Below are 12,827 nucleotides of genomic sequence, written 5' to 3'. Positions count from 1 at the left end.
CAAATTTTTCTCCTTTTCCTTGGCCCCCCCTAATCGCAGGATTTAAAGGTAATTCATACAAAAGCCCCAGGGAGATTGTCATGAACAATCACTCTCCGCTCTCCTGTTTTCCCCTCTCTCTCTCTCTCTCTCTTTCTTTATCTCTTGTCTTGAAGCACGGCGTAAACGTGTCTTTGTACCAGTCTCTCACTGTTTTCTGTGGTCCTTTTTCTGGTTATCTCCATTCTTGTCTGTCTTAAAACCTGTTTCCAACACGCACGCATGCACACACACACAAACACACGCATACGGTACACACATACACAAACACACTGTCTGCCATTTTGTTTGGAATTCCCAAAACTCAAACACACACACCTACACACACGCAACCTACACACCACTGACCACCCTTCACACATGGTTCTTCCGTTTTGTTGGAAAATCCTTGTTGGTTCTGTTTCCATGCATCCGCGGCCTGTATGACCTCCTGACTGTCTAGCCTAGTCGCTGGGCTGCTTTCACTTCCTCCTGGGCTTTGCTTCTATATTATTACAATTGTATTATTCTCCTGTTTATTATTATTCTGTGTAAAGGAATGTGACCGAGGCATAAAGTATAGCTGTGGCGGTAGGGACTCAAGCCAGAGCCCCTCCCTATACTTTGTGTCCATATTGTATTGTAGCTTCACATGGATGTGCCAATAGCTACTACTGTCAAAAACTGAAGAAGGAATCGATTTAGGGCTTTCGTTTTGGGTTCTTTGATTTCTGATTCTGTTTGATTTGGGCTATTTTGGGACATTGTCATTATCAAATCTCCCTGAAATTAATGACACGTTATATTTTGGCTTCTTCTTTTGTAATGTATGGTGCATTTAGATTCCTTTTGCTCTCTACTCAATTTCCATGTCCAACAGTTGTATTTCTGATATCCTCTCTTACTTGACTTGATTAAGGCCAAATTCACATTTTCTTTCAAATTCTTCAACGTTTAACGAGGTTAACGAATGGTTCTTCACGAGGCTTCTATCGTTCATGTGAAATTACAGCATCTGTGCATTTCACAGGCCTGTCTAACTGTCTGATGTCACACTGTCTGATGTCACACTGTCTGATGTCACACTGTCGGGTTATATGTTAAGTTCACCAGAAACCTTTTCATTTTGGTTGGTTATCTACCTGTTAATCTGAATCTGTTTATGTTGATTGTTCATTTGTTTGTTCTCATCGAAAAACTGAGAGGGGGGGGGGGTCTCCTCGAAAAAGGAGGACACAGTCACGCATGTGTTCACACACAATCCTGAATCACAGAGAAGCACCTACATACAGACACACCACGATGTTGATATGGGATACACAAGTGCACTCACTCACTCTCCCTCCCTTATTCTCACCTATGCATACACACACACACACACACACACACACACACACACACACACACACACACACACACACACACACACACACACACACACACACACACACACACACACACCACCATCAGTCACACACACTCCCCCCTTCCCTATCCACACATATCCCTCCTATGTGTGTGAGTGTGTATTAACTCTCCATGCTCTGGTCTGCTACAGAGGGCTGCCCAGGCCTGTGTAACAACAACGGTCGCTGTACCTTGGACCAGAACGGGTGGCACTGCGTCTGCCAGTCCGGGTGGCGTGGGGCGGGATGCGACGTCGCCATGGAGACCCTCTGCACCGACGGCAAGGATAACGAAGGAGGTGAGACATGTCGAAGAGAACTTACGTTTTCACGAAATGGACATTTGTCTTTGGCTCTGGGTTACATTACGTTATATGCCAGACATTTTCATTAGAAGTCACTTCCAGTACAGGGAGTTCATACATCAGAACTGTGCGTATTGTGTGTGATCCTTGCTGGGATTGAACCCACAACCACATTATATGTGGATCTCTCCACTCTTTAAAGCTCCACCAGGAAAGGTGGTGGCGTCACCGCTATAGGGGCCTGTTAAATAAAGAAATAGAAGAAGGAACAAGTCACATCCTGATTCGTTTTGGAAGAGGGGGATGAGGGAGGGGTGGAGGAGTGACGAGATAGGGGTGCGTCAATCGCGGCAGCAAGGTTTTTATCACCCCTCCCCCCCACCCGGTGGTAGCTGGTTGCCAGATGTACGCCGAGCTTTTAATAACCTAACAAAAACGAATATCAGCCTTTCATGAGCTCCACGTCCTACCTCCCTCCTTTCTTCCACTGCTCTCTTTTCCCTTTCCTCCTCTCCTCCTCTCCTCCTCTCCCCCTTTCCTGTGGACGTCACCTGTGGGAGACGGAGCAAATCTCATTCCCACACAAAGGCCTTGGAAAACAGCCGGCAGGCAAGCTGTTGAAGTAGTAGAGAGAACTCTTTATTTCTCTCTCTTTCTCTCTGTCCCTCTCCACTTTCCTTCTCACTCACTCACACTTTCTTTCACGCGCTTTCTTTATCTTACATTTACATTTATTCTCTGTCTCGCACTCTCTCTCTCGCTCGCTCTCGCACTCTCCCTCCCGCTTTCTCTCGCTCTCTTTGCTCTCTCTCTCACTCCCTCTCTCTTGCTCTCTCTCTTTCTCTCCCTCCCTCACTAACCTCTCTAACGGTGAGACTCCAACGGTATATTTAGCCTACAGTTATCCCATCCAAGGCACCAGTCAGGATGGAGGAACCAGGCAGTTTGTCACCACAGCCAGGGGTTAGAGGTCGACTAATAACTTTGAACAACTGGGCCTGTTATTCACTCTCACAGGAACACGGCCAATCCCATTTTGAAAGCCCAACCGAATACAGACACTTATAACAAAACAAACCTTTGACCACCTGACAAAAAGAGCCACTGGAGGTAGATTTGTTTTTAACTTGGTTAAAAGTATTTTGTTTGTGAGTTCACTGTATATGGTTCCTTTAGAGTTATCAGAGAGAATCTGATCTGGATACCATTCCTTACTCCTCTTGTTTGCCTCTTCATAACTCTCTATCTCTCTCAGACGGCCTGGTTGACTGTATGGACCCAGACTGTTGCCTCCAGACATCCTGTCAGACCCAGCCGTACTGCCGCGGCTCCCCGGACCCCTCTGACATCATCAGTCAGAGCCCGTCCAGCCTGATGCCCCAGCATGCCGCACGCTCCTTCTACCAACGCATCCGCTTCCTGGTTGGACCAGAGGGCAGCCACGTCATCACCGGGGACAACCCCTTCAACAAGAGGTGAGCATTCTCATTTCACCTTTATTTGAACAGGTTAGTGTGTGTGTGTGTGTGTGTGTGTGTGTGTGTGTGTGTGTGTGTGTGTGTGTGTGTGTGTGCGTGTGCGTGTGCGTGTGCGCGTGCGTGCGGAGGGCTGTGGCGGTCATGACATCAGATGGTTATTGTCATGCAAAAGACTGATTTCATCAAGTAATCATATTTTCACCCAACCGGCCTATTCTCAATTGAATTTTGTCTTTACTAATATGTCAAATTTGTTGTGATTTAAAATGGCCCATTATCAAAGGGGCAGGAACAGGGGCAGGGGGGATAAATGCATCCGTTCACACTTTAATAATTCAATGGAGGCCGCTTTTCTGATGGTTAGTTACTTCAACCATGCTACTCAGGTTATTTCACCCCAGGTATCAACAACTGTTTGAGGAGCATGCAGCCTCTTGCTGAGCAACAGCTGATATTCCGCCATCTCCAACCCTGTTCCTGCAGCTACCCAGTGCTTCATTTGGGAAACCAAGTGAAATCTGTTCGGGAACATCGATAGTAACATGTTTTCACAACGAAACATATTTCATTAAACTGTTGCGCTGAGAAAGGTATGAAGGGGAGAGAGGAGGACATGGAAATGCATGGTTCTGTAGCTAAATGTAATGTCAGCCTATTAATTATGAAAATGTAAAATATTCCCTATTACTAGGCTATTCAAAATCAAATACAAATTCACTATACTTGTAGGCTAACTGTAAGCTGCCCTGCACAATCAATGAACCAACAGCATGGCCTAGGCCTATACATTCTCTCCCAGACTCACGGATAGAACGTTTGGAGCGTAACGTAACCAGTCCATCCAATATGCATAATAATACAGTCCACACTCAAAGGCGATTTACTAGAAGTTGTTTAATTTTGGAGTATAGGGTAGACCAATTATGTAGCAAAGACATCTGATTATAATCAGTTTAGTTTGATGTTTTTCTGCCATGTTTAATATGCGGTAGGCTATGTATTGTATAACAACACAAGGGCTTGGGCTCATAGGCCTTTGAATATGCTTCAGCTCTAATATGCGTATGGTTGTTTTGAATGAATCATCACCTTAGAAATCTCTGTCCAGTTCATTGTGTAAGGCTTTGAAACAACATCCACAACGACCACGTTTTCCACTCAGTTTCAACCTGCTGTTGAACTTCTGAGTTTTAAAATCACTGTACTGTTTTGATGATAAGTGTTTGACGTGATTTTTCGATTGCGTTTGGTTTGAGGGACAATAGAGATCTGAGTACCAGGCCATTAGCGACCTGATGGTCGTTAGCGAGTTGGGTACTACCAACGCATGTCCAGAGTACAAGACCATACCATGGCAATTGGTATGGGGGGGGGTTGCCTTGGTAACAACCAGCCAGGTGGATACAGTGTGGTCTATAACCATGAAAGTTTGTTTCTCCATACTGGACAACAACATTAGTCATATTCCATGACCAGCTTCAGTTATGGTCATTCTCAAAGGTCTTACGACTGTTTAACCTTGAACGTTGCTTTAATTCAGTCCAGAGTACCGTGCACGTTTGTGATTGTTCACAATCACAGTTGATCTAGAACTAAATCGATTTCAATAAGAGCAGGACTAACCAGCCGGTAGAGATTAGCTTATGTTTAGAAAACACACCGCGATAACAGAGCTAAATAGAGATGCTAAACACGGTGCTCGTGGGGGGGAGCGGAACAGTCTGATCATCTGATAAAGCAGGAAGAAGTGTGGAGAGATGAGAGGACGGAACTAACAAATAAGGAGAGAGAGAGAGAGAGAGAGAGAGAGAGAGAGAGAGAGAGAGAGAGAGAGATGGAAAAAGAAATGGAGAAAGACAGAGACATGGGGAGAGAGAGAGAGAGAGAGGGAGAGAGAGAGAGAGAGAGAGAGAGAGAGAGAGAGAGAGAGAGAGAGAGAGAGAGAGAGAGAGAAGAGAGAGGGGAGAGAGAGAGAGAGAGAGAGAGAGAGAGAGAGAGAGAGAGAGAGAGAGAGAGAGAGAGAGAGAGAGAGAGAGAGAGAGAGAGAGAGAAAAATATGGGGTGAGAAAGAGAGAGGGATGGAGAGCAAAAGAAAGATAGATATATGGAGATGAAGGGAGAGAGTCAAGTTCACATCTGTCCCGTGTTAGACCCACCTACCCGGGGCTTTGTTTAGCCAGTAGTGCTAACACAGAGCATGTGCCTGAACATTTCCTTTAGCCTCTGCCAGCCAGCCAGCCAGCCATCCAAAACACACACGCACACACACACACACACACACACACACACACACACACACACACACACACACACACACACACAGGATCCGCAGTAATCCCCAACCAAACAACAGCTCCTCAGCATCAACATGTGAACAAACAAGGCTCTCACAGACCCGCTCTGCCTCTCCTCCTCCTCATCCATCCTCATCCATCTCTTCTTCTCCTCCGTCTGTGTGTATTGACATGCCACTCTCCGTCAACAGAGATAGAGAGCTCGTCGTTTAGCAGGAAATGACACTCGAGCGAGAGACTGGAATAGAGATATTATTCAGGGTGGCAATTCATTCAAAAGAGACATACTCAATACAGAAGTACAGATGTAGGATCTTCATTTGAGCCAGTTTGATACAGCAGGAAAACAATCCTGCATCAACAGGAAATGTGAATATACAATTAATGGACATTTTTGTAGGGGTCGATACATTTTTTGTAAAGGAAAATCAAGTCTGAAATTTCAAAGTGGAAATGGCAAACTTCAGAATCCTTTTTAAACCTCAAAACACACTACTAGTTCTACATTTCCTGCATTGCAGTAAAGTTCTCCTGCAACGTGGTGATCAAATTAAGACCCTACATCTGTAGTCTGTGATTTTTTTGCATTGCGGCGCAGAGCAGACATCCTGTAAGTGACTGTCTGCAGCACAACAAGGACAGGAAGAGCAAACACCTGTTTACACCTACATTATTATTGACTTCTCCAAACCTCCAATTGAAATAGTCTCACTGCTTTAAAAGCAGGCGCTACCAAGGCTTTCTGCCAAGGTTATTGGATAAAAACACGTCGGACCCCTTTGTGTGTCTCAACTTCCTACACTAGAGCTTTATTTTCCTTTGTCTGCCATAATCGTCTAACAATACAATTGCAGAACATTTTCATTTCAGAGTTTGTTTAAATGCAATCCATTGGCTCCCTTATACAGGTTATATAGTTACTGGGAATGAGGAGTCTGAATACACTGTGAAGAATGTTATTATTCCTGTTTATGGATCATGACGTGCCAAATTAGGCATGTGGCCACGAACGCTTCACTACTTTATGTGGTGGCTCACACACACACAGCTGAATTTCGATAAGACCACTTCTTTGCCACGCTTCAGCAAACTCTAGAAGAGGGAGACGAGCAATGGAGCTGAAAGGTGCAGTATATTAAGCAGGAAGACCGACCCCCAACCTCTCTCTTGTGTTAGGTCCTTCCCTCAGTGTTTTTATATTGCACACAGATTTCAAGCGGATTAACGCTCAGGGACTAGTTGGTCTTGGCTCTGTCGACTCCCCTTATGGCCCTGTTCTGTGTAGTGATGTTGTGGTCTCGTGGTCAAGGGCCCGGTTAATTGGTCCTCTGACTGGGGTTAGCAGGGTTGAGGGTTCAAATCCCAGGTGCCGGGTCACAGCTGTGGAGCCCCGGGGGCGAGCTGAAGCGGTATCCTTGAATGACTTTGGTGAGAGGCCAGCTGGCGGCTAGAGACTAATCTGTCTGATAAGAACTACATGGAGGACATTCTGGACTGTGGTGTCCAGCCCAGTGTTTAAAAACTCAGGGTAAAAGACAACATCCTCAATTCTGAATGAATTAAAACCTTTATTGAAAAGAAAAAAAAAACATTTCAGACAGCAGACATGGACGTAACAATCAATGGCAGTACAACATGTACAAATATAATTTAGAGAAAAAGGTCACAGAGGTGACAGTGACAGTGGCACTTTCTAACTCCAAGCCACATTCCATGACATGCAACCATGTAAAAAAGGAAATATCACCCGTCAGTTACTGTTGCCTACAGCAACCTTTGTCATGCTTATTATGCGAGGGAGAGAGAGAGATGTGTGACAGTGGGAGGGGAAAGGTTAAGGGTTAACTAAAGGTGTTATTTCGTCATGCACCAGAGTAATGATAATACCTGAGTAATGATAGTACCAGAGTAATGATAGTACCAGAGTAATGTTAGTACCAGACTAATGATAGCACCAGAGTAATGATAGCACCAAAGTAATGATAGTACCAGAGTAATGATAGCACCAGAGCAATGATAGCACCAGAGTAATGATAATACCTGCGTAATGATAGTACCCTAGAAATGATAGTACCCGAGTAATGATAGCACCAGAGTAATGATAATACCAGCGTAATGATAGTACCAGACTAATGATAGCACCAGAGTAATGATAGTGCCAGAGTAATGATAGTACCAGAGTAAAGATAGTACCAGCGTAATGGTGGTACCAGAGGAATGATAGTACCAGAGTAACGATAGTACCAGCGTAATGGTGGTACCAGAGGAATGATAGTACCAGAGGAATGATAGTACCAGAGTAATGATAATACCAGAGGAATGTTAGTACCATAGGAATGATAGTACCAGCGTAATGTTAGTACCAGAGTAATGATAATACCAGAGGAATCATAGTACCAGAGTAATGATAATACCAGAGGAATGATAGTACCAGAGTAATGATAGTACCAGAGTAATGATAATACCAGAGGAATGTTCGTACCAGAGTAATGATAGTACCCGAGGAATGATAGTACCAGCGTAATGTTAGTACCAGAGTAATGATAGTACCAGAGTACTGATAGTACCAGAGGAATGATAGTCCCTTGCAGTGTCTATGCTCTCAGAAACACTCAGACACCTGAACCGTGACAATTGGGTATGTCTGCATCCCAACTGCCACCCTATTCCCTATATAGTGAACCACTTTTGGTCAAAAGTAGTGCACTATATAGGGAATAGGGTGCCATTTGGAACACAGACATTGTTTTACGGTGACAGATACCTCCCTAAGCAAATGGAAGGCATAAATTACAGCTACATTAAGGACCCCATTCCCCCCCTCACACACACACACACACACACACACACACACACACACACACACACATACAGGTATTAATGAGGCGAGGACGCTGGGTAATTTGTAATTTATGGCATGTTTACACTATAGAAGAGGGAGGGGGGGACATCAACTGTACTGTCTGGCATCCTCTCAGACTGTTGCAAAGGATAGTGCTGGAGGAGGAAAAGTTGTGTGTGTGTCTCTGTCCCTCTCTACAGGGTGATTCAATGCTCCGCTACTGATTAGCACTCAGTGAAAGCTGTAATGACCTGGGAAGGAGAGCTATAAGTAAATCTAGTTACCCTCCCCCTGCACACACACACAGAGTAGCTATCTCCACAGGACCAGACCCATTGATTAAAAACTCATCTAAACGGTCCACCGCTAGCCGGGCCTGGCTAAACAACTTGACTTTTCTCCTCTTTTTTTAAACAATTTTTGCCGCAGAATAAATTTGCCGTGCTGCTGGCCTGTGTATGTGATGGTGGGCAAAGTGTGTGTGTCCGTGCGTGTGCATTTGTGTGTGTGTGCATGTGTTCATCCGTTCTGCGTGTGTGCTGTGTGTGATTTATTCACTCAGTCCCCTAGTATCGATCAGGCTGATAAGCCTCAGAGGGGAAAGGCCCAGGCTTCCCAGCAGCCCTTAAACACACTGTGTTATGTGTGCTAAACAGGGAGATGTAAGCCCACATGAATAACAATATGTGTGTGTGTGGGGGGGTTTGGGTCACGTGTGATTTTGTGCATGCATAGCAGTGATGTGAAAAGGGAATTGGTTATTTGACATGGCACTGTACAGTGTCATACTGTGGTGTTTATGAATGTGCTGAGTGAAAGTTGTCTAGTGTGTTATTTCCTGTCGGTCCTCTAGCGTGATGTGTATCTCAGGATATCTCTGTCTCCGCGGCGTCCTATAGCTGCAGTGTACAAAATAACGACGTCTCTAAGTAGATCATCTCTACGTGTTCTTTCTCCCCAGCCTGGTGTCCATCATCAGAGGCCAAGTCCTGACGGCAGACGGAACCCCCCTCATAGGAGTCAATGTTACCTTCGTCCACTACCCCGACCACGGATACACCGTCACGCGCAAGGACGGCATGTAGGTCCACGTACACACACACACACACACGGACACGGACACGCACACGCACACACACACCACAGATTCTGGTCTTCCTCACCACTGACACCTCATACAGTATTTGATTTATGTTGTGTTTTCAGGACTGGTTGATTGAATCGTTATGAGTGTGTCTGTGTGTGCATATTTGCGTGAATGTTTTTCCGTGCATCGGTGAGTATGTGAGAGAGAGAAAAGAGAAACCGCATCACGCTTCTTCTCCTGTCCCTCTACGACTCTGTCTCGTAAATCTCCCAAAATCCTCTCTCTCATGCAAATGTAATCTTAGCAGCTTCCCCCCAATGAAAAAGCACACACTCACAAACACCCCCCACCCCAAATGAAAACCCTGCGCCATTTAAATGTGAACTGGAGGGCTGTTTAAAATGCATTAGATTTACAAGGGCAGAATCAATTAGCCTGCGTCATTCTAGCGCAGGGCACAGAACACACATACACACCTCCACTACACCCTGCCCCCCACTCCCGGTTCCCCGGTGTTATTACAGCGAGTGTTCCTGCAACCCTCCTCGACACCAACCAGGAAATAGGAAACGCAGTCCGAGTCCCAAATAGCACCCTATTCGCTATATAGTACACTACTTGCTTCCCATAGGGCTCTGGTGAAAAGTAGAGAGCAGTAGATAGGGAATAGGATGCCATTTGGGACAGAGGCGCAATCACTCCCAGGCCCCAGCCCCATCAGGACCTTTTATTACACCACCCGCGCCCAATTAGATTGTGAAGCAGGGGTGTTAAGGGCAAAAGTGCAAGCCGTGATATTTGGTGCTCCCTGCCTCATTGAGAGGAGGCTCTGTGTGATTGCTGGGAGTGTAATAGGTTGGATCTCTAGGGTGAGGCTAAGCTGCTAGATTGCAATAGGTGTGTGATAGTGACCACTGTGGAAAATTGAATACATGATGTTGCACGATCTTCCACACTGCAGGTTGCGATGTATCCAGCCACTATGTCATGCCCCTGTTACTATAGATGGAATAAAATTGAATAATTTATGTTGTTGTAATAGACTGAATATACTGCCATGCCACTGCTACAATAGATTGAATATACTGCCATGCCACTGCTACAATAGACTGAATATACATGCCATGGAACTGTCATTACCAAAAGTCAAATTAGTGGATTCTGCTATTTCAGCCATGTCACTGAGCTCTTCAGCACACAGCCATGCAATTGCCATAGACAAACATGGGCAGTAGAATGGCCTTACTGAAGAGCTCAGTGACTTTCAACGTGGCACCGTCATAGGATGACACCTATCCAACAAATCAGATTGTCAAATTTCTGCCCTGCTAAAGCTGCCCCGGTCAACTGTAAGCTCTGTTATTGTGAAGTGGAAGCATCTTGGAGCAACAACGGCTCAGCCGCGAAGTGGTAGGCCACACAAGCTCACAGAATGGGACCACCGAGTGCTGAGGCGCGCAGCGCGTACAAATCCAAACTGCCTCTGGAAGCAAAGTCAGCACAAGAACTGTTCGTTGGGAGCTTCGTGAAATGGGTTTCCATGGCTGAGCAGCCGCACACAAGCCTAAGATCACCATGCGCAATACCGAGCGTCAGCTGGAGCAGTGTAAAGCTCGCCGCCATTGGACTCTAAAGCAGTGGGAACGTGTTCTCTGGAGTGATGAATCGCGCTTCACCATCTGGCAGTCCGACGGACGATTCTGGGTTTGGCGGATGCCAGGAGAATGCCACCTGCCCTAATGCATAATGCCAACTGTAAAGTTTGGTGGAGGAGGAATAATGGTCTGGGGCTGTTTTTCATTCTTAACACTACAGCATACAATGACTTTCTATCTAGACGATGCTGGGCTTCCAACTTTGGGGCAACAGTTTGGGGAACTTCCTGTTTCAGCATGACAATGCCCCCGTGCACAAAGTGAGGTCCATACAGAAATGGTTTGTCGAGGTCGGTGAGGAAGAACTTGACTGGCCTTGACCTCAACTCCGTCGAATGCCTTTGGGATGAATTGGAACGCCGACTGCGAGCCAGGCCTAATCGCCCAACATCAGTGCCCGACATCACTAATGCTCTTGTGGCTGAATGGAAGCAAGTAACCGCAGCAATAATATAATAATAATAATAATATGTTCCAACATCTAGTGGAAAGACTTCCCAGAAGACTGGAGGCTGTTATCGCAGCAAAGGGGGGACCAACTCCATGCCCATGATTTTGGAATGAGAGGAGCAGGTGTCCACATACTTTTGACCATTTAGTGTATTTAAGCAGTAGGGCCCAAGGGGGTCCACGCCTAAGGACTGTGCTTAGGGACGACGCATCACAGAGTGCCTGGATTCAGCCATTAGTCATGGTATATTGGCCAAATACCACAAACCCCAAGGTATACAGTCTCAAACTCCCATGGTATACCGTCTCACATACCACTGCTGTCAGCCAATCAGCTTTCTGGGCTGGAACCACCCAGTTTCTAAATAACAATATATCTGGTCGTAACAGATTGTGCTTCCATGAGTGTGTTCTTTTATCTATGCATTTTCTGTATGTGTTGCGTGTGTGTCTTCACACTTCACCCCACCAGCCCCCTCCAGACACAGAATATAGGACAGGACTTAGGGGACCTTCTCTCTCTTCCACTCGGATGGTTCTCCCTATAGGCCTGCTACATGTTAAAAGACAAAGTCAAGTCAGCTACCACACAAACACACACACTCTCACACACACACACACACACACACACACACACACACACACACACACACACACACACACACACACACATCCAATAATAATTGGCCCCATCATCTTATTTTCAGTACAGGAGAAAGAACAGAATCATGTTTTGTTCTGAGATAAGTAGTAGAGAGGAAGAGGGAGAGATATAGCAGGAAAGGAGAGAGGGAGAGAGAAAGAGAGCCTCAGGTTGGACAGACTAGACAGGAGAGACAATTAGAACAGGACAGTCTGATCACCCTTCATCCTCACTCTACCTCCATCAGTGTCAAAGATACAGAGATCTCTGTCTCCAGGGCCCAAGAACAACCCGGAGGAAATGTGTGAACACGCATGTGTGTGTGGGCTGAAGGGGTGTGTGTGTGTGTGTGTGCCTGTGTGTGTCTGTCTGTCCGCCTGTCTCTCTGTGTGAATGTACATGTCTGTGTGTTTATCTCACCACCTCTAACCCCATCTCTCCTCTTCTCTAACCCCATCTCTCCTCTTCTCTATCCTCATCTCTCTCCATCTCTCCAGGTTTGACCTGTTGACCAACGGTGGGGCCAGTCTGACCCTGAGTTTCGAGCGGGCTCCGTTCCTGATACAGTACCGCACCGTGTGGATCCCCTGGAATGTCTTCTATGTCATGGACACCCTGGTCATGAAGAAGGTGAAATATAGTTGAAAAA

General features: G+C 45.8%; 1 protein-coding gene across 14 annotated transcripts in view; it reads left to right on the top strand.

Moving 5' to 3' along the window:
- The window catches only part of LOC118361866 (teneurin-3), a 510,845-nt gene that overhangs the window by 420,138 nt on the left and 77,880 nt on the right, over positions 1-12,827 (top strand). For all 14 annotated transcript variants that reach the window (XM_052486681.1, XM_052486678.1, XM_052486675.1 and 11 more), the window contains 4 exons: positions 1,577-1,723; positions 2,985-3,204; positions 9,305-9,424; positions 12,676-12,808. In XM_052486681.1, the coding sequence (XP_052342641.1) occupies positions 1,577-1,723; positions 2,985-3,204; positions 9,305-9,424; positions 12,676-12,808 (620 nt within the window). The remainder of the gene's footprint in view (positions 1-1,576; positions 1,724-2,984; positions 3,205-9,304; positions 9,425-12,675; positions 12,809-12,827) is intronic.

The sequence above is a fragment of the Oncorhynchus keta genome, chromosome 29, assembly GCF_023373465.1.
Source record: "Oncorhynchus keta strain PuntledgeMale-10-30-2019 chromosome 29, Oket_V2, whole genome shotgun sequence".
Taxonomy (NCBI): domain Eukaryota; kingdom Metazoa; phylum Chordata; class Actinopteri; order Salmoniformes; family Salmonidae; genus Oncorhynchus; species Oncorhynchus keta.
The sequence above is the reverse complement of the archived record's forward strand: the minus strand, read 5'-3'. Positions and strand labels throughout refer to the sequence as shown.